Source organism: Oncorhynchus mykiss, chromosome 8 (assembly GCF_057628025.1).
Source record: "Oncorhynchus mykiss isolate SJ-2025 chromosome 8, ASM5762802v1, whole genome shotgun sequence".
NCBI lineage: Eukaryota > Metazoa > Chordata > Actinopteri > Salmoniformes > Salmonidae > Oncorhynchus > Oncorhynchus mykiss.
Window position 1 is genome coordinate 76,291,453 of NC_143029.1, and position 25,642 is coordinate 76,317,094.

The 25,642-nt window shown below is 41.7% G+C and overlaps 3 protein-coding genes across 6 annotated transcripts; 1 reads left to right on the forward strand and 2 right to left on the reverse strand.

The window, feature by feature from the left end:
• Positions 1-117: 117 nt before the first annotated feature.
• On the reverse strand, positions 118-3,577 carry mettl17 (methyltransferase like 17). 4 transcript variants are annotated; one of them, XM_090182623.1, is made up of 14 exons: positions 3,384-3,577; positions 3,041-3,182; positions 2,727-2,876; positions 2,458-2,539; positions 2,269-2,350; positions 2,092-2,165; positions 1,911-2,005; positions 1,751-1,821; positions 1,556-1,663; positions 1,387-1,455; positions 1,237-1,287; positions 1,053-1,118; positions 726-916; positions 118-638 (listed from the first exon to the last, which is right to left on the reverse strand). In XM_090182623.1, exons 1-14 carry the CDS (start codon positions 3,450-3,452, stop codon positions 551-553), a joined length of 1,338 nt encoding a protein of 445 aa, XP_090038749.1. In that variant the 5' UTR covers positions 3,453-3,577; the 3' UTR covers positions 118-550. The 4 variants fall into 4 exon arrangements, with proteins under 4 accessions (XP_090038749.1, XP_021469443.2, XP_021469444.2 ...); XM_021613768.3 differs by having other exon boundaries at positions 1,053-1,145; XM_021613769.3 differs by having other exon boundaries at positions 2,458-2,545.
• parp2 (poly (ADP-ribose) polymerase 2) lies at positions 3,397-10,590 on the forward strand. The gene is made up of 17 exons (XM_021613765.3): positions 3,397-3,838; positions 4,154-4,363; positions 4,445-4,612; positions 4,865-4,935; positions 6,339-6,389; positions 6,473-6,569; positions 6,653-6,728; positions 6,894-6,996; positions 7,476-7,629; positions 7,717-7,855; positions 7,947-8,010; positions 8,163-8,297; positions 8,450-8,577; positions 8,717-8,816; positions 8,924-9,022; positions 9,342-9,466; positions 9,673-10,590. Exons 1-17 carry the CDS (start codon positions 3,763-3,765, stop codon positions 9,830-9,832), a joined length of 1,956 nt encoding a protein of 651 aa, XP_021469440.2. The 5' UTR covers positions 3,397-3,762; the 3' UTR covers positions 9,833-10,590.
• A 6,079-nt stretch (positions 10,591-16,669) lies between these two features.
• On the reverse strand, positions 16,670-25,537 carry si:ch211-284o19.8 (protein lifeguard 1). Its single transcript, XM_036986223.2, has 7 exons — positions 25,127-25,537; positions 22,598-22,860; positions 22,274-22,356; positions 21,766-21,966; positions 21,247-21,375; positions 20,952-21,095; positions 16,670-20,811 (listed from the first exon to the last, which is right to left on the reverse strand). The coding sequence occupies exons 2-7, from the start codon at positions 22,842-22,844 to the stop codon at positions 20,662-20,664; spliced, it is 954 nt and encodes a 317-aa protein (XP_036842118.1). The 5' UTR covers positions 22,845-22,860; positions 25,127-25,537; the 3' UTR covers positions 16,670-20,661.
• Between the last annotated feature and the right edge of the window lie 105 nt (positions 25,538-25,642).

Consider the following 25,642-nt stretch of genomic DNA (forward strand, 5'->3'; position numbering starts at 1 on the left):
TCCAGTGTCCACTGCAAGAAAGGATTATGTACATATATAAAATCTTCTACACGTTAGTCAATATTACATTCTCAGCCTAGAGGTTTCTGTGACCTCAGAATGTAATGAGTAACATGATTTGAGCACTTGAACTTCACTGTTTATTAACTCTTATTTACAATGTAAATATGTTATTCCCCATTACAGGAAACAACATGCAATTTATGGACCGTGGTGAGCGGAGGGTGGGGTTCTGACCAAAGTATGATGAATGTGTTTGGCACTTATTCACTTAAACACAGGATTTAACAAATCATACACTTATTGCCGTGTCCTTGACAGTTATATACTGAACAATGTTCACATTAACAATCTTCACCACATACCCTTTTAGAAGGAGAGTTGCGCTTGAATCAAATGTTGGTGTTTCATGTCATGTCAGTTATCCTCAGTATGATGATGTCAACCTGTTTTTGATCAGTCTATGAAGGGAAGAGTTGATTTCACAGCACCAGGAAGAATGACCTTAGAAACACCCTCCATCTCGTTCATTCATAATGGCACTGACTGGTCAGTCTAAATTACTTGAGTCATCCTCTGGCTGAATGATTGGCAGTTGATCTCCCCAATCACTACTCCGGGCACAGCGATATACGTCTCTGTGTGGAAAAGATACCATCAGTCATGTATGCAGTTTAACTTGGACAGTGGAAGTGTAATGATGCTAGTTGGAGGATTCAACGTACCTGCCATGTCGATGGGCTGTCACCACAACCCGTTTAATCTCTCCACTAGAGCAGCAGACCTGACAGTGAACATGTCTCGGCCTGCGCAGCACTGGTGCTGTGAGCCTGGCCCAGTCCAGCCCCTCTCCACCTGCCCAGTCTGTTCTTGACAGAACCAGGTAGCTGAACCTCTCGGTCAGTCGGTCTGGAACCTGTGAAAGAAATAACAGGACTAAGAATAGGACAGGCCAGATTATCTTGCATTCATTGTTGACACCATTGTTGACACATGGTCAAGTATGCCAACAACCAGAAAATACAGTCAGATCCTTCAGAATGATCTCTTACCCCAGGAAAAGGGAGTGGGCTGTAGGCTTGAGAGAAGTTGCAGGGTACTACGGGCAGTTGGAACAGCTTGGGACAAGGTGATTCATGAGGACACTCAAAACAAAGCAGACAAAAAACCACATAGGTGAAATAAACTGCCGAATGAGACAATGTATTATAAGGTGGTTCATGTATAATAACATACTGGGGCGAACACAGATGGTCTTCTAGGGTCATGGGCTGTTCTTTCTTGTTTCTGGGATTAGAGTAATAAAGGCATCATTATACTTTCAATGACTCATGTATTTAGATATTAAAAGCAGTTGATTATAGTATATGTTTGAGAGAGTGAGACCTTAAGTAGTATGTCTCTGGCATCCATAAGTATCTGGTGGCCCTCTTTGGTCCCATTTTCTACCAGCACCTACAACAAAAGCAGAGTTCAAAGAAATGAGGTTGGGGTGATTCAAGGTAATATTACTTATTGTACAATGGATGGGGTTTGAGGGAACATTTTCACCAACCAGATAAGAGCTGGTCTTTCTCCACAAAGTGAGTATGGCATCTTCCCTCTCCTTTTGACTGGCCAATTCTGACAGAGAAAAGGCCCCCACCACCAGATCAAATTGCACCTGAAAGTATAACACTGCATCATCACTAATGCCATCACATTGTTAGTCTTGCACATAACTAGACACATTGAAGGTAACTAGACTAACCTTAGGGGAGACAGGAAGGAACTGACGGAAGTATACTTGTTTGATGACAGGCTCATCTTTTTCGCTGCTGCCTGCTCAACAAAGAACAGCATAATGATTATGTAATTCTCTGTCTCGCTCCCTGTACATTGACATGAATGACTGGAGGTGCATACTTTACCTCTGAGAAGGCGATCTGCTATAGTGTTCATTGCCCCAGAATTGTCGACACACACCATCTCCTTCAACGTATCACCCCAAAATGAGTGTGATGCCCTGGGAAAAAAGGAAGGAGAATCTTAAATGTGAAGTCTCACTACACAGACAGACAACTGAAATTATGTTATTGTTCTGATCCTCACCAGACAGCTGTTCCTAATCCTGAACCAAAGTCCAGGAGAGAATGAGGGGAGAAGGAGGGATCTCTTTTCTTTATCTGGAAAGAGTGATGAAAAAAAGTGAAGAGGTCCCACTGTTGGCAAGAGGGGATCAGACTGTATATAAAGCATGTTAGTATGTGGCAAGACTGATTACTTTACCTCATTTAGAACTCTTTTCACTGCAGCGTAGCCACCTGCCAGCTTAGCAACCATGTACACCACACCCAACTCTTCATCATACCTAGGACAGAGACAGAAGAGCAGAGTGAGACAGAAAGACTAATTTACATGCTACTTTAAGCTTACCATGCAGAGATGTACATAGTTGAGGAAAACACACATAGCTACCTCATAGGGGACCAGTGGTATGTTGTCTTCCTGAGATCGGAGAGCACTTTCTTTGTGATTTGGGTCTTCAGTAGTTGAAGATCTACATCTTAAATAAAAACAGACGTTAATTTCACATTACCACATGTTCTCCATCTTGTGTCCAATTGAGCAAGACACTTTCCTGGAAGTTGTTCATCCAGTTCACCTTTCCCTCACACCCAACATTCCATATCGCCAATCTCTGCCCCTCTCTTTCTTTTAACATCCATTTGTATTAAGTCTGTCACCTCCACCCTTCTCTTTTGTCTTCTCCCACAGATTCTTCTCCAGGGCCATGGCTCTTTCCCTTAGTGTTACATCCTCAGGTGCTCTTTTCCTGCTCCACAGGAAGTTGGTGAGACTGCGTGCTTTGTCAACCAACCCACTCACTTCTGTGCCTGCAAGTTGGGAGGATAAAAGACTAGAATAACACTGTCTCTAAATGGTAATAGATTAACATTGTCACTAAATGGTAACACTGTCTCGTGATATTTTATTACTCTAAATAAATACCATGGCAAGAAGTAACACTATTGAGATATGGATGTCAAATATCCTCTACCATGAATGATAGCTTGTGCTGCTTTCTGGAGTTCATCTGGCAGGCGCAGTGTCTTCAGATTTGTCACCCCTGGGTGTTTCCTGTGGGGAGCACCTTTTAGGAAGTCTGCATGGGATTGGGGATGCACTTCTGCACTTAGTGCCTGTGGGTAAAGATAAATTATTCGAGACATAACTGACATTAACATCCTCAATATTATTATTCCCAACCTCTATGAATAAGGATGGTCAGTCTTCAATTAGACTTTAAGGTCACAAAAAATTAAGGATGTAACATAGAAGAATAGGCCACATTTAAGAGAATGGATCAACGACAGGGCGAGAAGAGCAAAAACAATACATACTCTGTACATTATCCTCACAGCAACCACCCTTTGATAAAGGACACGCGCACCATAAACTCGAAAAGCCATATCTTCGTTTTAACAATCCCAAATGTCTACATGGAATAATAACTATACTAAATAGCTAGCTATTGGCTACCTGGCTGACACAACATGCGAAGCGATCACGTGTACGTTTACCAAATACTTCCGCCTAGGAAACCGCTAAGGCGGAACCTTTATTGCCGAGCTAATCCACAACATATCTCAACAGAGGCGCTAGCTGGTTGGGTGATTTCCCGCGTTGATCACTTTCTAGTCTGCATCTGTCTAAATTCTTTAGTGTTCTTAGATACAAAAAAACGTTCTTATTAGGCAAGTAACATAAACATTGTACAACATGAGACGCACAAGAAGCTCCAGGAACACATCTCAAGGTGTAGCATCAGCAAATGGAGTGTCTCCGTCCAAGACAGGTTAGTGCTTGCTGGCAGGCTAACGTTAGCTTTGTTGTTAGCTGGCTAGCTAGCTACGCTTCGGTTGCGTGTAATTTTGCTTACCTAACGTTAATTAGACACTAACAAAGTACTGACAGGAGCTGATAACTATTCTGCTTTTTTAAAAACTTGTTGAAAAGTTTGCTTGACTCAGTCTGTTGTGACATTGATTGGCTATAAAGCTGTATAGCTCTCTGTTTGACTGAAACATAGCTATGCAAAAACGTGTATGTCTAGTCTACAGCATCTGTTGCGTTGTTGAAATGAATATCTCTGTGACTGTTCTCTCCTCAGTGTGGCAGTGGAAGGGGGATGAGGGTCAGTGGGAGCCATACCCACCATCAGCATGTGCCCAGCTAGACTCAGCCCTCAGCTCTGGAGACGCCACGGTCTCACTGACGTTTGGCTCTGGGGCAGCATATGACGTAGACTTGAAGAAGATGGTCCAGGTCAACACAGTAACCAAGTACAAGAGGAAAATACGTTCTCACACACTGAAACCAGGTTAGTTGTCAATGTTGTTATTACATGTGTCTATGTATGTGTGTTACCTACAACAAATCAACACATGCTATCCCCCTGTAGAGAGTTTAAATGGAGGAGATGCAGTGGATTTAACCCAACAAGATGCGAGTCCAGTCCAGATTAAAGTGGAGGAAATGGAGGAGCAGCCAATCGCCAAGAAGAAGCGGGGTGAGGGAAGGAGCCAGAAGAAAAGTAAAGTGATGCCCATGGATGAAACAGAGAGCAAAGGTTCTAGCATTTCCTTCCATTTTTATAATTTAAATGTGTTGTCTGAAGTGCTTTCAATGCTATAAATACCCATTGTTTTAGGACATGGACATCTATTTTTGTTCATGTGTGATACAGTAATGTAAGGGGTTGTGTCAATTACTGTATACTGATGGCTCTATGTAATGTGTTCATGTTCTCTTAATAATTGTGGTTAATGTCAGATGTCTTTTTGATGTGTTGTGTATTAACGGTGCTGTTTATGTTGTGCAGAGATTGTGAAGACTGTGGTCATGAAAGGAAAGGCTCCAGTTGATTCAGAATGCAAAGCCAAAGCCGGCAAGGTACAGTACACTGGGATTTTTTTAGACTGGCAACTGAAATGTTCTCTTATGATGCTCATCCCTCGTCTAGGTGACAAAACCACGGCATCTGTGAGCTTTTCTAAGACAAGCTTTGGTCACAGTTCTCAATGTGGTGTTTCTGTTTGAAAGTGTTTTAGTCACATACCTCTGACACAATCTACCATGTATGCACAAAATCTAGAAAAATTGACTAGGGTCTGGTTTCAATGATGGGACACTTTTTGCAACTTTCAATACGGGAAAAAAATATGTTCCGTGCGGGTCCTCCTCAGACAGCTTCCTATTTCGCAACAAAGCATCCTTCACTCATGCTGCCAAACATACCCTTGTAAAACTGACCATCCTACCAATCCTCGACTTCGGCGATGTCATTTACAAAATAGCCTCCAATACCATACTCAACAAATTGGATGCAGTCTATCACAGTGCCTTCTGTTTTGTCACCAAAGCCCCATATACTACCCACCGTTGCAACCTGTACACTCTCGTTGGCTGGCCCTTGCTTCATACTCTTCGCCAAACCCACTGGCTCCATGTCATCTACAAGACCCTGCTAGGTAAAGTCCCCCCTTATCTCAGCTCGCTGGTCACAATAGCATCACCCACCTGTAGCACGCGCTCCAGCAGGTATATCTCTCTGGTCACCCCCAAAACAAATTCTTTCTTTGGCCGCCTCCCCTTCCAGGTCTCTGCTGCCAATGACTGGAACGAACTACAAAAATCTCTGAAACTGGAAACACTTATCTCTCTCACTAGCTTTAAGCATCAGCTGTCAGAGCAGCTCACAGATTACTGCACCTGTACATAGCCCACCTATAATTTAGCCCAAACAACTATCTCTTTCCCTACTGTATTTATTGTATTTTATTTATTTATTTATTTATTTTGCTCCTTTGCACCCCATAATTTTTATTTCTACTTTGCACATTCTTCCACAGCAAATCTACCATTCCAGTGTTTTACTTGCTATATTGTGTTTACTTTGCCACCATGCCTTTTTTTTTTGCCTTTACCTCCCTTATCTCACCTCATTTGCTCACATCGTATATAGACTTGTTTATACTGTATTATTGACTGTATGTTTGTTTTACTCCATGTGTAACTCTGTGTCGTTGTATGTGTCGAACTGCTTTGCTTTATCTTGGCCAGGTCGCAATTGTAAATGAGAACTTGTTCTCAACTTGCCTACCTGGTTAAATAAAGGTGAAATAAATAAATAAATAAAAATGTTCAAGTGGATAGAGTAGTGATGTAGGCAGTGACGTAGTTCTTCTATGCCTAAACAGTCCATAATTGAAACCAGTCTCTAGTCACTGTTGCCTAGGGTTGGATATTCCAGACTTCCCTTCTCACCAATTGTAAACCCTCTCTTTTCCTCACAGGCCCATGTCTACAGTGAAGGAGATGACGTATATGATGTAATGTTAAACCAGGTAAAAACATAACGACATAGTAACTACATAAGTGTATTTGCTAAATGATTTGTAAGGGAGATGTTTTGTTTGTTGTTTCACAGACAAATCTTGAGTTCAACAACAACAAATTCTTCCTGATCCAGCTACTTCAGGATGACAGTGTTAAGGCCTACAGCGTGTGGTTTAGATGGGGACGAGGTGGGTTCATGTCTTTGTTTTCCCAAATGTTTTGTGATATTGGGAAGTAGTGTTTTCTAACACATGGTGCCATCTCTATTTAGTTGGTAAGGTTGGACAGAACAATCTAGTTTCCTGTGGTGGAGATCTTCTTCAAGCCAAAGAAGTCTTCAAGAAAAAGTGAGTGGGCTGGGGGTGTTGTGTGTGTGTGTGTGTGTGTGTGTATGTGTATATGATGGGAGTTGAGTGATATTGGGTGTTTGAATGATTGGGGAAAAAAGCTACATTTTTGAACTAAGTGAATATTGCTAAGAGGATAATGTATAAATTTGTGTTTTGATGTAGGTTTCTGGATAAGACCAAGAACGAGTGGGCACACCGGACAGACTTTGAGAAAGTGGCAGGAAAATATGACATGGTGTTTATGGACTACAGTACCAATGGAAAGGCAAGGAATAAATCATCTCAGACTTTCCTCATATCGTCAATGTTTTATCTCTCAATCAAATCAAATGTTATTGGTCACATACACATGGTTAGCAGATGTTAATGCAAGTGTAGCGAAATGCTTGTGCTTCTAGTTCCGACCGTGCAGTAATATCTAACAAGTAATCTAACAATTTCTCAAAAACTACCTTATACACACAAGTGTGAAATCATCTACATATCAATCAAATTCAATCAAATTTATTTTATATAGCCCTTCGTACATCAGCTGATATCTCAAAGTGCTGTACAGAAACCCAGCCTAAAACCCCAAACAGCAAGCAATGCAGGTGAAGAAGCACGTCAGTTATATCCCCCTGCTCTGCATTCATTAATTCTCCATTCCATATCTTCTCTCCCACCCCTCTGACCTTAATGGTCCACTGTTCTCCAGCTTTAGGCAGGTGAATCTGTGCCTAACCAGTGTTCCTCCTTTTCCAGGAAGAGCCCCAGCCCCTGCTTGCATCACTGTCCCAGAAAAAGCCCTCCAAGCTGGATGTGAAGGTCCAGTCCCTTCTCGAACTGATCTGTGACATCAAGGCCATGGAGGAATGTGTGCTGGAGATGAAGTTTGACACCCGAAAAGCTCCTCTCGGTGAGTATGTGTAACTGTCAAAATAACTGACAAAGTAAATGTGACATTGTTTTTGTAACTTTTCATTGTGGTTGTTTTCCCCGGTAGGTAAGCTTACAACAGAGCAGATCCGTGCAGGTTACTCAGCACTGAAGAAGATTGAGGAGTGTGTGAAGAGAAAGGGAAGCAGCCGCGAGCTACTGGAGGCATGCAACCAGTTCTACACACGCATCCCCCATGACTTTGGGTCAGTAATGAATGTTCTGTATTTCAAGCTGCTCTATCCACTGGCATGTGTCCATTCATGGTAAATAACAATTTTATTATATTTTTCCCAGGTTGCGAACTCCCCCAATAATCCGCTCAGAAGAGGAGCTGAAGGAAAAAATTGCTTTATTAGAAGTGAGCATGACTTATTTGAGTACTATATTTTCTATTACCTGCAGATCATACCATTCAATAACATGTTCTTACAAATTTAAATTGCTGGATGTTGGTTTGGTATGGAATCACGCCGTCTGCAGCCTGTTTGACAGTGTGTTGTCTATCTCCAGGCACTGAGTGACATCCAGATAGCAGTGAAGATGGTCCAGTCCAGTGCCTACGGTGATGAGCATCCTTTGGACAGACAGTACAACGCCCTCCAGTGCCAGCTACAGCCACTGTCCTCTTGTAGCCAAGAGTATCAGGTGAGCACCTGTGCTTTGGTTGAGTTTACTCAAAGTATGTTCATGTGTAGTTTAGAGGTCTGTTACAGCTGGGTTGGAACAAAAGCCTGCATATATTGATCAGGTAGGGTGTCTCTTCCTTCCACTGCTCAATTGTTGTTCTCTCTCTGAAGGTGATTGAGAGATATCTTCAGACAACCCATGCTCCCACTCACTCTGACTTCACCATGACTGTTCTGGACATCTTCTCTGTGGACAGGGAGGGGGAGAAGAATGGCATCTTCTCACAACTACACAACAGGTGCCTAATATTTTATTGTCTGCTTACACAGGCTGTCCAATGCCACTTTGAAAGGGATTTTAAAATAAAGATGGTACCCGTGGTGAATGGTTGTCCTTCGGGGTGTGTTCTGCATTGTTATTGTGTGTGTCTCCCTCAGGACGCTGCTGTGGCATGGCTCTCGTCTGTCTAACTGGGTTGGAATCCTCAGCCAGGGCCTCAGAGTGGCCCCTCCAGAGGCTCCTGTCACTGGATACATGGTGAGATTGTGTGAGTGAGAGACTGTGAGAGAGAATATGACTGAAATGAAATGGCACATGTTCACCTGCTGCATAACAGGGCGATGACAATTGTTTCTTTCTCCTAGTTTGGGAAAGGTATTTACTTTGCTGACATGTCATCGAAAAGTGCCAACTACTGCTTTGCCAATCAACGCAACAAAACTGGACTCCTACTGTTGAGCGAGGTATGAGATTTGTAGTTCTATTTTTTTTCCTCTACACAAATGCGTTGTTTCCAATTTGAGAATAACCCTTCTGGAAATGATCATATGAAGCGTTTGTTTCCATACACCTGCTATTTTTCATTTGATTTATTAGGATCCCATTAGCCGATGGCGACAGCTAGTCTTACTGGGATCCAACACATAACGGAAAAAAACATTACAATTTACATGCATGTAAAAAAAAAAAAATGTTTATATGTATGTATATGTGTGTGATGCAATATGATGTGTGTACTCCCTTGGTAACAAGTCGTCTGTTTATTCGTTGTCTTGGTAACAGGTTGCCCTGGGTGACAGTAACGAGCTGTTAGCAGCTGACTATGAGGCTGCCAAACTACCTGCAGGGAAACACAGCACCAAGGGCCTTGGACAGACAAGCCCAGACCCCAGTAACGCTGTCACATTGTGAGTTTCTCTCCCTTTCACTCACTGTAAATGTTTGGTTGGTTTACTCTAACACAGATGAGTAATAAAAAACAGACATATCTAATAGTTTTACTTGAACCTGAATCAAGATTTCCGTCTTACATGTTGTATATGACTCGCTTGAGTCTTCCATTGTTCACTATTGTCTCCTCTCTCTCTCTTTCCCTGTTCTGTGGTTCTCTCAGGAATGGAGTGACAGTCCCAATGGGGCCTGGAATGAAGACTGGGGTGGGAGCAGGTGGCGGCTACTCCCTCCTCTACAACGAGTTCATTGTCTATAACCCTGCCCAAACCCACATGAGGTATTTACTAAGAGTTCAGTTTAACTATTCCTCGCTGTGGTGAGACAGGGATATACTGTAAAGACGTGTGTAGCAAAAAGAGACATTAACACATGAAGTAAACTGTCGCATATTAGTAATTTTGGGGGGGGGGGGGGTGCTTATATTTGTCCTGTTACACACAAGTGTGTAATGGAAATGCCGTAAGGGCACAGCAACATATTTTTTTGTTTTTCTTTCGATTACTGACCCAATGCTTCAACCTCGAGGCTATCTGCCGCCCTTAAGCTTAAGCGGTGGTTATGAAAAAGGAAGAGTAGACCCAGAGAGATTCTGATTAAAAAAAATTCACAACTCATGAAACGATCCCTAAGGGGTTTTAATGTCTGTGGTGTTGAGGCTGTATTACTCCCAATAGCTTTATTTCAAAGCCTTGCATTGTATGATGTCCATAAGAGGGCAGCAACAATTAACATGGGTTAAATTCATACATCTGTTGCATTCCAAGCATTTTTTGAAATAGTGGATGATGTGAGTGTTTTGAAGTGATACAGCTTGTTTAGACATCAGCACAGATTTTGTTTTATGTTGTCAAATGTCACCCTGAGTGTTTCTTTCTAATGTAAAACAAAATAATAAAAATGCATGAATTGAAGGTTGTTTTATATATAAGCTATTGCTATAACTATCACCACAAAACAGATTTTTATTGATAACAAAAATATGAAAAGTAAGTCTGTAAGAGCGAGAGATATCACTCATCAAATATGTATGTCCAGGGGTTTCCATGTAAAACTAAATAAAGACTGTTTTCATTGTGAACAGGGGTTTTGCATGTGTGCTTGGAGTAGAGCTGGGACGATAAACCAAAAATGATCAGCACCAACCATACTGATCACTTATCCAGGGCCAGATTAACAAGTCATAGGCCTTACGCTTAGTTTTTTTAACTCAGTCGTGGTCTCAACTTACTGTTGAGAGTTAAAATGGTACGATACACGGTGCAATTTCAAAATATGAAATGCTTACTTTCAAGCCCTTAATTAACCAACAATGCAGTTCAAGAAATGGAGTTAAGAAAATACTTACTAAATAAACTAAAGTAACACAATACAATAAGGCTATATACAGAGGGGCAGTGTTTCTCTGTCAGTCAATAGCTAGGTTTCCAATTGGTGACAGATTTTCATGTGAATATACTAAAATACGCATAAAAACAATATACACATTTTCCCACCAGAGATGTTACATTCTATTTGACTTGTTGCGGATAAAAGGATGTGCGTGATGACGTAGTGCTCGTAAAAATATATTTTGCTTTTAAATTCCCATTTACCGAAACAAAAACAAAAAACTGGTATCGCATTTTCACTCTACTGATGGTTTTGTCACAAAACATGTATATAGAATGTGCCCGCTCTGGTATTGTCATGTGCGATCTGGCCAACAGCTCACATATAGAGCCTTCAGAAAATATTTACACCCCTTGACTTTTTCCACATTTTGTTGTGTTACAGCCTGAATTTAACATGGATTAAATAGACTTCTTTTTTTGTCACTGGCCCACACACAATACCAGTGTTACAGTCACTGGCCCACACACAATACCAGTGTTACAGTCACTGGCCCACACACAATACCAGTGTTACAGTCACTGGCCCACACACAATACCAGTGTTACAGTCACTGGCCCACACACAATACCAGTGTTACAGTCACTGGCCCACACACAATACCAGTGTTACAGTCACTGGCCCACACACAATACCAGTGTTACAGTCACTGGCCCACACACACTACCAGTGTTACAGTCACTGGCCCACACACAATACCAGTGTTACAGTCACTGGCCCACACACAATACCAGTGTTACAGTCACTGGCCCACACACAATACCAGTGTTACAGTCACTGGCCCACACACAATACCAGTGTTACAGTCACTGGCCCACACACACTACCAGTGTTACAGTCACTGGCCCACACACACTACCAGTGTTACAGTCACTGGCCCACACACAATACCAGTGTTACAGTCACTGGCCCACACACAATACCAGTGTTACAGTCACTGGCCCACACACACTACCAGTGTTACAGTCACTGGCCCACACACACTACCAGTGTTACAGTCACTGGCCCACACACAATACCAGTGTTACAGTCACTGGCCCACACACAATACCAGTGTTACAGTCACTGGCCCACACACAATACCAGTGTTACAGTCACTGGCCCACACACACTACCAGTGTTACAGTCACTGGCCCACACACAATACCAGTGTTACAGTCACTGGCCCACACACAATACCAGTGTTACAGTCACTGGCCCACACACAATACCAGTGTTACAGTCACTGGCCCACACACAATACCAGTGTTACAGTCACTGGCCCACACACAATACCAGTGTTACAGTCACTGGCCCACACACAATACCATAATGTTGAAGTGGAATAATGTTTTTAAATAAAAAAAAATGTAAAAAAATGAAAGCTGAAATGTCTTGTGTCAATAAGTATTCAGCCCCTTTGTTATGGGAAGCCTAAATAAGTTCAGGTGTAAAAATTAGCTTAAGTCACATAATAAGTTGCACGGACTCACTCTGTGTGCAATTAGTGTTTAACCACATAAATGTAAAGTCCCCATATTTGGGGACTCTATTAGATTTTTTAAAATTAAATTCAGTCTGGTATGAGAACAGTAGCCCCTATCTGCAAAAGCAGGGTGTCTGTGGAAAGCTGAGTATCTTGGCTATTGATCTGTGCCTTAAAATCTTTGGTGTAACTTATTACCATATATGGGCATACAAAAATATAATGGCATGCTGAGGTGATGACAATTCAAGATGACTGCTACATAGATTCCGGTTAGCGTTGTGTAGCATAAAGGAAATAAACACGGAATACGTTGATACACACCGAAAGCCGGGACTCCACAGATCATGAGGATGTTTTATTTGTCTGCCAGTGACCTACCGTTATTGATCACCAGCCCCAAGAGTCCAAATGTTTTATTTTACACATTTTTTTTCACCAAACAGTAAACATCAAATTTTATTGGTCACATACACATGGGTAGAAGATGTTAATGCGAGTGTAGCGAAATGCTTGTCATCTTACAAAGTAAGCTTCGATTTGGTTTGTGTTTGCGCTAAAGATACATGGGTGGTATCAAATTAATCCTTAGGTTGGTAGGAACAAATCTAGCATATTGCCAATGTTATCTGATGATGTATGACTAAATGGCAACATCGAATGTCCACTGAGTGACTATCTTTGCGCATCAAAAATATGACGTTGCCCGTTTTACACGCTGAAGGCATCCATTACACGGGATTGACTACTATGGCACCTTGACGGTCTTGTAGCCAGCGAGATGAGCTTCCAGGGATATGCAGTTGACCTGGGTGGGACAAAGTAAGGCCTAGAATATTTGATGCGTAATGCGAGCTATTGCTACCTGGCTCAGAGACGAGACACACTGAGTATGCCACATTCGATTGTAAACCGATGAATTGCTTTAATTTCAACACTTTAGCATAAAAGATGGCTTCTCAGGGTGTAAAAAACTAAGAATATTGAACAGGAAGCTAAAAAGGAGGCAGCTATGAATGAGCATACCGGCATAGAAGCTTTGGTCGGACTCGGATCGGGGAGCGATTTGGACAACGAGATTTAGACTCGGCCAACGACGATAGTTTTCTAGAAGGATTGGATCCACTTTTAGATCTGTAAGTAAATTTTTTTCATGACTTTTATTTAACTAATTTTACTATGTATTTAGTTTACCTCGGCCTATGTAACAAGTCATTTCAATGTAATATAATTCCTAAATTTCATCCTTGTAATTTTGGGGAGACCACTAAACTCTCATGGCCATGTTTACTTGTGGTTCTCACCTCTGCCTTTGTCTCCAAAGTGTTATTGTTTGCATTGTGTGTGTTTCACACCTATGAGACACTGTACAGATAAAGTTAAGGCTTGGTGTTTTTACTTTACAGTAATGTCCTTTTTGTAAATTTAGTCAATTGCAATTCTGTGTGTCTTACAACAATATATCCCATAATTTAATTCACCGCAGAGGATTTGGATGATGATGACGTTTGGGAGCCACCCCTCCCCAGCAAGCGCCCCCGGTCAAGGTCTTCACCCCCCACTGCTATGTCAATCACCCCATCTGATGGTTCTACATCCACTTTTCATAGACCTCTTGAAAAGAAAATAGGGGCTTGTGGCACCATTCGTCCTAACATAATCGGTTTCCCCAGGACCAAAGTAAACAACATGACAAAGACAGCGGAGAGGGGGACCATATGTTGTATCAGGACGAACAAGCTGCTTTTTGTGAAAGTAGGGAAGTAACCATGCTCACCACACAGCATAAGGCATTCAATAGCGACCATGTCTCAAGGAGGGTGAAAAAGGAGAATGTCCCCATTCCTGATTCTGTGAAGGACTACAATGCCAGCATGGGGGGTGTTGACCTACAGTTGAAGTCAGAAGTTTACATACACTTAGGTTGGAGTCATTAACTTGTTTTTAAACCACTAACAAATTATAGTTTTGGCAAGTCGGTTAGGACATCTACATTGCATAACACAAGTAATTTTTCCACCAATTGTTTACAGACAGATTATTTAACTTATATTTCACTGTATCACAATTCCAGTGGGTCAGTTTTCAACCATTTCTACAAATTCATTGTTTATATATGATCAAATATTGTCACCTCCGTTCTCATCCACACAACCTAATGAAACCATTCTGAAAATGTGGTATGGTATTTATTAAAGGAGAGAAAAGAGAAATAACATGTTTGACACAGCTGGGGAACAAAGGACAAAAAACTAGTTTCATGTGAACTTAAAATTAAACTTCATTTATATATATTTCAAGTAACTATTGCATACTACATGCATTATAGCTGATTTACATTGAGGTCCTTCTCTTAGGTTTTTAAAGGCATGTACATACAGTTGAAGTCGGAAGTTTACATACACTTAGGTTGGAGTCATTAAAACTCGTTTTTCAACCACTCCACAAATTTCTTGTTAACAAACTATAGTTTTGGCAAGTCGGTTAGGACATCTACTTTGTACATGACACAAGTCATTTTTCTAACAATTGTTTACAGAGAGATTATTTCACTGTACCACAATTTCTGTGGGTCAGAAGTTTACATACACTAAATTGACTGTGCCTTTAAACAGCTTGGAAAATTCCACGAAATGGCATGGCTTTAGAAGCTTCTGATAGGCTAATTGACGTAATTTGAGTCAATTGGAGGTGTACCTGTGGATGTATTTCAAGGCCTACCTTCAAACTCAGTGCCTCTTTGCTTGACATCATGGGAAAATCAAAAGAAATCAGCCAAGACCTCAGAAAACAATTGTAGACCTCCACAAGTCTGGTTCATCCTTGGGAGTGATTTCCAAACGCCTCAAGGTACCACGTTCATCTGTACAAACAATAGTACGCAAGTATAAACACCATGGGACCACGTACCCATCATACCGCTCAGGAAAGAGACGCGTTCTGTCTCCTAGAGATGAACGTACTTTGGTGCGAAAAGTGCAAATCACTCCCAGAACAACAGCAAAGGACCTTGTGAAGATGCTGGAGGAAACAGGTGCAAAAGTATCTATATCCACAGTAAAACAAGTCCTATATCAACATAACCTGAAAGGCCGCTCAGCAAGGAAGAAGCCACTGCTCCAAAACCACCATTAAAAAAAGACACTATGGTTTGCAACTGCACATGGGGACAAAGATTGTACTTTTTGGAGAAATGTCCTCTGGTCTGATGAAACATAAATAGAACTGTTTGGCCATAATGACTATCATTATGTTTGGAGGAAAAAGGGGGAGGCTTGCAAGCTGAAGAATACCATCCCAACTGTGATGCACGGGGGTGGCAGTATCATGTTATGGGAGTGCTTTACTGCAGGAGGGACTAGTGCACTTCACAAAATAGATGGCATCATGAAGAAAGAAAATGATGTGGATATATTGAAGCAACACCACAAGACATCAGCCAGGAAGTTAAAGCATGTTCGCAAATGGGTCTTCCAAATGCACAATGACCCCAAGCATACTTCCAAAGTTGTGGCAAAATACCTTAAGGACAACAAAGTCAAGGTATTGGAGTGGCCATTACAAGCCCTGACCTCAATCCTATAGAAAATCTGTGGGCAGAACTTAGTGTGTGCGAGCAAGGAGGCCTACAAACTTGAATCAGTTACACCAGCTCTGTCTGGAGGAATGGGCCAAAACTCACCCAGCTTATTGTGGGGAGGTTGTGGAAGGCTACCCGTAACATTTGACCCAAGTTAAACTATTTAAAGGCAATGCTACCAAATACTAATCGAGTGTATGTAAACTTCTGACCCACTGGGAATGTGATGAAAAAAATAAAAGCTGAAGTAAATCATTCTCTTTACTATTAATTCTGACATTTCACATTCTTAAAATAAAGTGGTGATCCTAACTGACCTAAAACAGGGAATTTTTACTAAGGATTAAATGTCATGGATTGTGAAAAACAGTTTAAATGTATTTGGCTAAGGTGTATGTAAACTTCCGACTTCAACTGTATCAAGACAAGGAAGTGGTATACTTTTTTTACCACTTTGTGGACATTGCTACAGTAAATGCGTTCATTCTCCACAAGCAGATGACCAAAGCAAAAGGTCAAACCCCTTTCTCCCAGTTGGCCTTCACCAGCCACTCTATTCATACCCCTTGACCTATTTCACATTTTGTTGTGTTGCAGCCTGAATTCAAAATTGATTACATCATTTTTTCTCAGGCATTGACACACAATATGCTCTATTGACAAAGTGAAAACATGTTAAACATTTTTGCATATGTATTGAAAATGAAATACAGAAATATCACATTTACATTTTTTTTTACCTTTATTTAACTAGGCAAGTTTAAGAACTAATTCTTATTTACAATGACGGCCTACACCGGCCAAACCCGGACGATGCTGGGTCAATTGTGTGCCGCCCTATGGGACTCCCAATCACGGCCGGTTGTGATACAGCCTGGATTTAAACCAGGGTGTCTGTAGTAACGCCTCAAGATGCAGTGCCTTAGACCGCTGCGCCACTCGGGTGTTGGAAATGGCTGAATTGGGGGCCCAAAGCAACCTCACAAGACCCCCCCCCCCCCCTCATTTAACTGTTGAAAGCACGGAAGGAATGAAGCAACAATAGAGAGAGAAAGAGGAGGTTGGCTAATAACATTGGAGTAACCCTGAATTGTAAACTGTCCTGGTCAAAACATATTGATACAACAGTAGCTAAATGGAGAGAAGTCTGTCCATAATAAAGTGCCGCTCTGCCTTCTTAACAACACTATCAACAAGACAGGTCCTACAGGCCCTAATTTTGTCACACCTGGACTACTGTTCAGTAGTGTGGTCTGGTGCCACAAAGAGGGACTTGGGAAAATATCAGTTGGCTCAGAACAGGGAAGCACGGCTAGCCCTTAAAAGTACACAGAGCTAACATTAATGACATGCATGTCAATCTCTCATGGCTCAAAGTGGAGATTGACTTCATCATTACTTGTTTTTGTAAGAGGTGTTGATAAGCTGAAGGTACCGAGCTGTCTGTTTAAAATAATAGCACACAGCTCGGACACCCATGTATACCCCACAAGACATGCCACCAGAGGTCTCTTCACAGTCCTCAAGTCCAGAACAGACTATGGGAGGCGCACAGTACTACATAGAGCCATGACTACATGGAACTCTATTCCACATCAGGTAACTGATGCAAGCAATTAGATTTAAAAAGCAGGTAAAAATACACCTTATGGAACAACGGGGACTGTGAAGAGACACACACAAAGGTACAGACACATGCATATGCACACATTGTGATATTGCTGTATGGTGGTATTGAACATTTTGTGTTGTGGATGTGTGGTGGTGTAGGGATGTTGTATGATGCACTGTTTTATCTTTAGCTCATTCAGTACAAACAGTTCACTGTTTTATATTTTGTTTTATATGAGATGTGGGTGCTTTGGTGTGTTTGGACCCCAGGAATATGGGGATCCCTAATAAATACAAATGAATACAAACAAGGTATATACAGTGCCTTGGGAAAGTATTCAGACCCCTTGATTTTTTTCCACATTTTGTTATGTTACAGCCTTATTTTAAAATGGATTAAATTAAATAAAAATCTCATCAATCTACAAACAATACCCCATAATGACGAAGCAAAAATTTAAATTAAAAACTAACACATTTACATAAGTATTCATACACTTTACTCAGTACTTTGTTGAAGAACCTTTGACAGTGATTATTGCCTCGAGTCTTCCTGGGTATGACGCTACAAGCTTGGTACACCTATATTTGGGGAGTGACTCACATTATTTTCTGCAGATCCTCTCAAGCTCCGTCGGGTTGGGTTGGAAGCGTCGCTGCACAGCTATTTTCAGGTCTCTCCAGAGATGTTTGATCGGGTTCAAGTTCGGGGCTTTGGCTGGGCCACTCAAGGACATTCAGGAACTTGTCCCGAAGCCACTCCTGCGTTGTCTTGGCTGTGTGCTTAATGTCGTGAACCGTCGCCCCAGTCTGAGGTCCTGTGTGTTCTGGAGCAGGATCAAGGATCTCTCTGTACTTTGCTCCGTTCATCTTTCCTTTGATCCTGACTAGTCTCCCAGTCCCTACCACTGAAAAGCATCCCCAAAGCATGATGCTGCCACCACCAGGCTTCATTGCAGGGATGGTGCCAGGTTTCCTCCAGACGTGAAGCTTGGCATTCAGGCCAGAGTTCAATCTTGGTTTCATCAGACCAGAGAATCTTTAGGTGCCTATTGGCAAACTCCAAGCGGGCTGTATTGTGCCTTTTACTGAGGAGTGGCTTCCATCTGGCCACTCTACCATAAAGGTCTGATTGGTGGAGTGTTGCACAGATGGTTGTCCTTCTGGAAGGTTCTCCCATCTCCACAGACGAACTCTGGGGCTCTGTCAGAGTGACCATCAGGTTATTGGTCACCTCCCTGACCAAGGCCCTTCTCCCCCAAATGCTCAGTTTGGTTCCAAACTTCTTCCATTTAAGAATGATGGAGGCCACGGTGTTCTTGGGGACCTTCAATGCTGCAGACACTTTTTGGTACTCTTCCCCAGATCTGTGCCTCGACACAATCCTGTCTCGGAGCTTTACCAACAATTCCTTCCACCTCATGGCTTGGTTTTTGCACTGACATATACTTTCAACTGTGGGACCTTTATATAGACGTGTGTGTGCCTTTCCAAATCATGTCCAATCAATTGAATTTACCACAGGTGGACTCCCAAGTTGTAGAAACATCTCAAGGATGATCAATGGAAACAGGATGCACCTGAACTCAATTTCAAGTCTCATAGAAAAGGGTCTGAATACTTACGTAAATAAGGTATCTGTTTTTTTTTATTTGCACAAACAAAATACTGTTTTATCTTTGTCATTATGGGGTATTGTGTGTAGATTGATGAGGGAAAAATGAAATGTATCAATTTTAGAATAAGGCTGTAACGTAACAATGTTGAAAAAGCGAAGGGGTCTGAATACTTTCCGAATGCACTGTATATACAATGCGTGTGTAGCCTACATGATGTTATTAATATGGACTAAAGAGCAAGTTTATTTTATTTGTCAAACGGCAGCTAAGCATCTGTCATCATGTCACCAGAATAAGAACCATTGTATTTATTGGAAAGGAGCATAAAGCTCATCACCTTGCACTTTCACCACCCTGTAAAGTTCATCAGAATTTATTTCACCTGTTGCCTAAAAACTGCATGGTTTCCCAAGTCGTAGTGGGAGAATAACACAACATGTCATCGCATGACTTCAAGTCTACATCGATATGATGGTTATTATATCAATATTTGTGCTTAAAAGAGTTTCCACTGCCATTTCGCGCATTATTAATTTTACCGACACAAAAAGATCCCACCTTGTCTAGCATATTTAGTTTAGTCAACATTTGGAAAGTTTACCAACAAATTTGCTGTTTCCATCAGGCCTGTCATAAAATGTTTTATGTGACATGTATTTTTCTCGCATAAAAATATTGGATGGAAACCTGTTTACTGACAGTCATTCAATAAGCCATGTCAGCTAACACTTTTTAGACAAGTTAGCTGGCTAGACTATCTAATCTTGTAATAATCATGGCTGAATACCCATCGACTGTGCATGCAGGGCACATGCCCAGGGGCACTGACCTCCTGGGGGCCTCCTTTGATTTTGTTATTCACTCTCACTGAGATATCATTAACATGGCATAAGTCATGGCAAAATGTGTAGAATTGCAGGTAATTAGCTTTAAAACTGCAAAAATGACTCTCCGCCCCATGGCAAAATGTGTAGCGGGGCAACTAAAGTGTTTTACACATGTGGGCCCCCTACTTCCTCTCTTCCCCCATCTGATGATTAGCAGAGTGGCAGAAGGATGTCTATATTCATTGAGAGCGGGCTCCTGAGTCCTCCTGTGTTTGGTGGTTGTAGTAAAAAATATGTATATTTTACCTATATATACTGTATGTATTTCCTTTTTTTTGTGCCTCTTGGGCCCCCTACAAGCCTGGACCCAAAGGCTCAAGAAATGTGATGTTTGAAATTAAATAAGTTTGCTAATATGGATGATTGTTAATGGGACAATTGATGACTACAACCATCAAAGTAGTAGTAGTAGTTTTAAAGGATACAAAAAAAGAATGGCGCACATTGTTATAAACGTATCGTTCTATTTATCGTTATCGCATCAATTCATGCAATTTATCGCGATATGGATTTTTGTCCATATTGCCCAGCTCTAGTTTGGAGTGCTACGGACTATAGCTACATATGTGTGTCATTGTAGGTTTCTGCCAGGTGTTGACTATTTGCTGGAGCCTCCCATTATGATGAGCAGATAGAGGAAGATGTTAATGATGTCCAGGTACAGGATCAGGGCAGCAAACACATACTCCTCTGGATCTAGAGCGTACTTCTGCCTGCCCATCACCAGCTGGCAGTCAATCGCCAAGAACTGAGGGAGAGACACAGAAAGGGAAAAGGTGACGGAGGAAAGAAAGCGTTTAGGGTGCAATGGATGGAGGCATTCATTCTGGCTATAAGGCTGGATAAACAGAAATGGCCTAAAAGGAGAAGTAACATTGAGTTCTGTACCAGTGAGAAGAGCAGGGCTCCCAGAGATCCGTAGACTATCTGCAGCACATTGGAGTAGAAGAAACAGCAGAAGAAGCTGAACATGAGAAGGTCCACTGCCAGCACCAGCAGGATGCCATTACAAATTGTGAAGTCCACTCGAGTCTGCAGACCAAAGAGAGGATAGTGAGTAAGGCTAGATAGGCTTGGTTACTGATCAGCCTGACCACATTAAACACACATGGTAGGTACTACAGTAGTGGTCCAATTAAGCATAACATCATGTTTTTTGTTATTTGAAAAGACTGAGTCTGACCTGGGCTGAGAAGATGATGATGGTGAAGGAGATTGCCACTGTTGCTCCCATGGCGATGACTACAGCAGTGGTATTGTGAAATGAGGCCACAGTGCCGACCAAGTAAGATAGGGTGAGAGTGACCACTGACTAAAGGTAGTACATTACACAGTTAGAATAACACTCACCCAACCACAAATCACACTGTATCTTTGTCTTATGTGTTTAAGACAGTTGTTCTCATTAGTCATGCAACTAGGTTCTAGGAGAATGGCTTTGGCATTAACTAACAGGGAACTGTGAATACAGGAAGAAGCATTTATAACCATCACAGGTAAGTTCTCTTTTTCAATAATGTTTGGGAACATCTAAAGAACAATTGCGTAGTTTATATACAGTATATCAGTCAACAGATGAACCTTGAGCTCAATTCAATCTAACCCACACTTCAGTATTAACTCATTGACTGCATTAGCCAGTATGTCAGTCACTGCTCTACCTAGCTGCGAAAGGGGTTGTGTTTGTCTGTGTGTGACCTACCAGTCCCACCAGGTTCCAGGGATGCCTTCTGCTGAAGGAATTGGAGAAGCTAAGGGAGATGGCCACCACAGCAAACAGGATGTATGAGCTGAGGTAGATCCAGATGTTGCTCTGCACCGCCGCCCTCACCACACTGGAGAACGTGAACACACACACGATGCTGAAGGTCACCAGCAACTGCAGGGTTACGACACTGAACACCTGCACAGGTAGAAAGACAGGGTTACCGTTAGCCACTTTGCTTGCCAGGTATACTGGGGAGGTCACCATGAAACCTGGGGGTCAAAGACTAAGGGCTCTATTCAATCCGTAGCGCTGAAGTTCCGCATTGTAGCCCGATTTACATTTAAAGACAATGTTCCCACGGTAGCAGACTGCATTTGTGTTAAACACTGTATATGTCGACTAAATTGGAAATTACCTTTACATTTCAAGCACGCTATAGCTCTGAACTTTGGCGATATGGATTGAATAAAGCCCCAAATCTCTGAGACTCATCAGTACAGACCTTTCTGATAAACGCCTTCCTTATGGTCTTGTCATCAAAAGATGACACCAATAGGGCGGCGTCTGCCTCTGGTGAAGACGATCCTTTGTGAGTGACAGAACAACAGTCCCATGTTGTTATTGGACACAACACTGGAATACTGTAGTGACCAGACTTTGCAGACTTTTCAGTGGTTATGTAACACAAGTGAATTTAGCGGACATAAATGATTCAATCAGAAATGTTCAATGTTATAGTAATTGGCAGTAATATGAGGAAAGACATGAATAATCCATCCGCATGATCGATTCCCTCTTTCCTTGCTATAGCAGGACAGATATATACCTGGCTCTCCCAAAGGGTTACACTCTCCAGGGGGGAGAGTTCCCATGTCTACCCCTGCCTGTGGTGGATACAGGACTGGGGGGTAGGCGGATGGAGGATACATGGCTGGAGCTGCAGAGTATGGGGGTGGTATGTATGGTGGCATGGGGTCCACTTGAGTTTCCCCATGGGGGTAAGGGGGTGGCAGGTTAGAGTTCAGGGCATCCTGAGACTCTGTGGGCATGGAGTAATTCTGAGCATCTGTCATTCTGGCAGAGTGTAGTCTGAAAAGGAGGAGTGGTTAGAAGACACTGATGTTGAAAGGAAAGTACAGAGGACGTTGATATCAAAAGGTTAGTAAGAAAATAGAGGTGCAAAACTTAATTTTGAAAGTAAAAATGTGTTGCAGGCATATTGCCTCATTGGGGGGGGGGGGGGGTTTCCACACAAGGAGAAACCTGGGTTGAGTAAACCATGGTTTCTCCTTGTGTGGAAATATATAGTAGAAGAAATATAACAGCCATGTATCGGAAAAATCATGCAACAATAACATCCTTGCATTTACGACCAATCGAACATACTGTGCATGTTACTACCAGATATTTTTTTTGTATTAGTGTACTCACTGACACAGGTGGTTTTGTCTATGTGTGTGAATGCAGTTCTTAGTAGCAGGAACAAGAAGAAGGTCAAACCACTGTGACAGAGTTCAGCGATGAACACATCAAAATGACAACTGGAAAGCTAAGCCCAAAAAGCAATCACTTTTACTGTATCAGTTATACAAAATTAGATCAAATGTTTGTGTTGTCCAATTCATCATCAGATATACAGTACCAGTCAAAGTTTGGACACCTACTCATTCAAAAGTGTTTCTTAATTTGTACTATTTTCTACATTGTAGAATAATAGTGAAGACATCAAAACTATGAAATAGCACATATGGAACCATGCAGTAACCAAAAATAGTCTTAAACAAATCAAAATATATTTTAGACTCTTCAAAGTAGCCACCCTTTGCCTTGATGACAGCTTTGCACACTCTTGGCATTCTCTCAACCAGCTTCATGAGGAATGCTTTTCCAGCAGTCTTGAAGGAGTTCCCACATACGCTGAGCACTTGTTGGCTGCTTTTCCTTTACTCTGCGGTCCAACTCATCTCAATTTGGTTGCGGTCAGGAATTTATGGAGGCCAGGTCATCTGATGCAGCACTCCATCACTCTCCAAAAACAAATGATAGTCCCACTAAACACAAACCAGATGGGATGGCGTATCACTGCAGAATGCTGTGATAGCCATGCTGTTTAAGTGTACCTTGAATTCTAAATAAATCACTGATAGTGTCACCAGCAAAGCACCATCACAACATCTCCTCCCTGCTTCACGATGGGAACCACACATGCGGAGATCATCCGTTTACCTACTCTGCGTCTGACAAAGACATTGCGGTTGGAACCAAAAATTTCACATTTGGACTCATCAGACCAAAGGACAGATTTCCACCGGTCTAATGTCCATTGCTCGTGTTTCTTGTCCCAAGCAAGTCTCTTCTTATTATTGGTGTCCTTTAGTAGTGGTTTCTTCAGCAATTCGACCATGAAGGCCTGATTCACAGTCTCCTCTGATCAGTTGATGTTGAGATGTGTTTGTTACTTGAACTCTGTGAGGTTCAATCTGAGGTGGTTAATTCCCCATTTCTGAGGCTGCTTAACTCTAATGAACTTACCCTCTGCAGAAGAGGTAACTCTGGGCCTTGCTTTCCTGTGGCAGTCCTCATGAGACAGTTTCATCATAAAGCTTGGTTTTTGCGACTGCACTTGAAGAAACTTTCAAAGTTCTTGAAATTTTCCGCATTGACTGACCATCATGTCTTAAAGTAATGATGGACTTTCATTTCTCTTTGCTTATTTGAGCTGTTCTTGACATAATATGGACTTGTTTTTTTACCAAATAGGGCTATCTTCTGTATACACCCCTACCTTGTCACAACACAACTGATTGGCTCAAACGCATTAAGGAAAGAGATTCCACAAATTAACATTTAACAAGGCACCTGTTAATTGAAATGCATTCCAGGTGACTACCTCATGAACCTGGTTGAGAGAATGCCAAGAGTGTGCAAAGCTGTCAAGGCAAAGGGTTGCTACTTTGAAGAATCTCAAATATAAAATATATTTTGATTTGTTTAACGTTTTTTGGGTTTCAACATGATTCCATGTGTATTTCATAGTTTTGATTTCTTCACTATTTTTCTAAAATGTAGAAAATAGTACAAATAAAAACCCTGGAATGAGTAGGTGTGTCCAAACTTTTGACTGGTACTGTATCTTACATGTTTTTATCCAAACTGACACATACTATAGGTCATCCACAACAGCCTGAGATCTTTGACATCCCCAAAATTCTGTCATCTGGTTCAGTCAATGAATTGGCTGTTTACAAAGGCAGCCCAATTCTGACTTTTCTTCCCCCCAGTAATTGGTCTTTTAACTAATCACATCATATTTGTTTCCAATTCAATTTGGTAGACAAAACAGGAGATGACTTACCTCCTTTACACCTGGGTTTCACTTGAACTTCAATGACCGTACTGTCCTTCCTGTTGATCTAGCCTACACACAGACTGTCAATTGCTGCTAGGCTCAGACAGACTCTGGAACATCTACCTTTAGCAGCCTGTGCCCATTTGTGTTATTTCCTGAACCTAACTGTCACTGACAGCGATGGTGATTAGAGGAACTAAGGCCGCGTTTACACAAGCAGCCCAATTGTTTTGACCGATCACATATTTTTCAGATCTGATTGGCCAAAATACCAATTAGTGAAAAAAAGATCAGAATTGGGCTGCCTGTGTAAACCCAGCGTGTGACAGAACAAACCAACATACATTTTCAGATCTGTAGCTTGGGGAAATGGAAAACCACAAAGTTTCTCCACTGTTCTTTTCCACAAATGTAGTCAGAAGGGGATGTACTTTAATCGTTAAGAGGCCTAACAACAGGAAATGCAATAATGTAATCTGGTGCTCGTAAAGGTTTGAGTAACCATCTTTGGTAAATCTAAAG

Excerpts from the sequence above, each read along its gene's own strand:
- mettl17 (XM_021613767.3), bottom strand. The coding sequence starts at position 3,452 with ATGGCTTTTCGAGTTTATGGTGCGCGTGTCCTTTATCAAAGGGTGGTT. Across the intron at positions 2,351-2,457 it reads TACCACTGGTCCCCTATGAG|GTATGATGAAGAGTTGGGTG; the intron begins GTAGCTATGTGT and ends TCTCTGTCCTAG. Across the intron at positions 1,146-1,236 it reads GACCATCTGTGTTCGCCCCA|TGTCCTCATGAATCACCTTG; the intron begins GTATGTTATTAT and ends CTTTGTTTTGAG.
- parp2 (XM_021613765.3), top strand. The coding sequence starts at position 3,763 with ATGAGACGCACAAGAAGCTCCAGGAACACATCTCAAGGTGTAGCATCA. Across the intron at positions 4,936-6,338 it reads GCAAAGCCAAAGCCGGCAAG|GCCCATGTCTACAGTGAAGG; the intron begins GTACAGTACACT and ends TTTTCCTCACAG. Across the intron at positions 8,817-8,923 it reads CTCCTGTCACTGGATACATG|TTTGGGAAAGGTATTTACTT; the intron begins GTGAGATTGTGT and ends TCTTTCTCCTAG.
- si:ch211-284o19.8 (XM_036986223.2), bottom strand. The coding sequence starts at position 22,844 with ATGACAGATGCTCAGAATTACTCCATGCCCACAGAGTCTCAGGATGCC. Across the intron at positions 22,357-22,597 it reads TAACCCTTTGGGAGAGCCAG|GATCGTCTTCACCAGAGGCA; the intron begins GTATATATCTGT and ends TCACTCACAAAG. Across the intron at positions 21,096-21,246 it reads TCATCATCTTCTCAGCCCAG|ACTCGAGTGGACTTCACAAT; the intron begins GTCAGACTCAGT and ends TTTGGTCTGCAG.